Source organism: Acanthamoeba castellanii (assembly GCF_000313135.1).
Source record: "Acanthamoeba castellanii str. Neff unplaced genomic scaffold scf7180000084646, whole genome shotgun sequence".
NCBI classification, from domain to species: Eukaryota; Discosea; order Longamoebia; family Acanthamoebidae; genus Acanthamoeba; species Acanthamoeba castellanii.
In genome coordinates, this window is record NW_004457582.1 from 20,113 (window position 1) to 20,941 (window position 829).

At 63.0% G+C, this 829-nt stretch overlaps 1 protein-coding gene across 1 annotated transcript; it reads left to right on the forward strand.

Annotated features, from left to right (window-relative positions):
* Window positions 1–134: 134 nt before the first annotated feature.
* ACA1_098570 (uncharacterized protein) lies at window positions 135–464 on the forward strand (the record flags this gene model as incomplete). Its single annotated transcript, XM_004343582.1, has 1 exon — window positions 135–464. The coding sequence occupies one exon, from the start codon at window positions 135–137 to the stop codon at window positions 462–464; it is 330 nt and encodes a 109-aa protein (XP_004343632.1).
* Between the last annotated feature and the right edge of the window lie 365 nt (window positions 465–829).

Genomic DNA, 829 nt, shown 5'->3' on the forward strand with positions numbered 1-829 from the left:
ATACAAGTTCCCCGACTGGCTCCGTGTCGCCGACGTGAAACGGTACCGCACTCACGCACACGCGCATAACCGCACACGCGCTATCGCACACGCACACGACTGACGTGTGCCGTGTGTGGTGGTGTCGCAGGACGATGAAGGAGCGACGAAACCCGTTCATGGTGGCCCCGTCGCCCGGGCCATCGTCGACGCCGGCCACGACCCCGCGCCGACGCCTCATCTCGATGGCCCTCTCCGGTGGCGTGCGAACGCGACTCCGCGACTCCTTCTCCTCCCTCTCCGTCTCCTCCTCGCCCTACGCCCCATCATCATCGTCATCGTCATCGGCATCATCGAACTCCGCCACTTCATCGCCCCCTCAATCACCTTTCGCCGCGCCCGCCTCGCCCTACCACCCTTCCACGCGCCGGGCCGCACCCACCACCGAACCCGCCTCGTCAACACCCGACCAATCCGACGACTAACCCAGTCCTGGTTTGTCTACAATAATAAAGATGTTGGTATGCAACGAACGAACATGAAGTGAAATAGGAATATCCCTGAAAATGATAAACAAAGAGAACGATCATATTTATCTTTTATTTCAGACCTAGAATGCAGCAGCAGACGATGAAGAAGACAGTCAGGGTGCTGGTGGTGGACAAGGGCTTTGGGCGAGGCCGCGCGCTGGTGCAGGCTCTGGGCGAAGGGTGGGAGGTGGCCGTGGTGGTCGTGCCCGAGCCTGCCGACGCCCTCGAAGCCGGCGTCGCCGCCCTGCGCCCCGCCCTTGCCTCGTTCCCCTCTGCCGCCCCTCCCCTCCCACCCCAGCCCCACCGCCACCCGCCCTCCC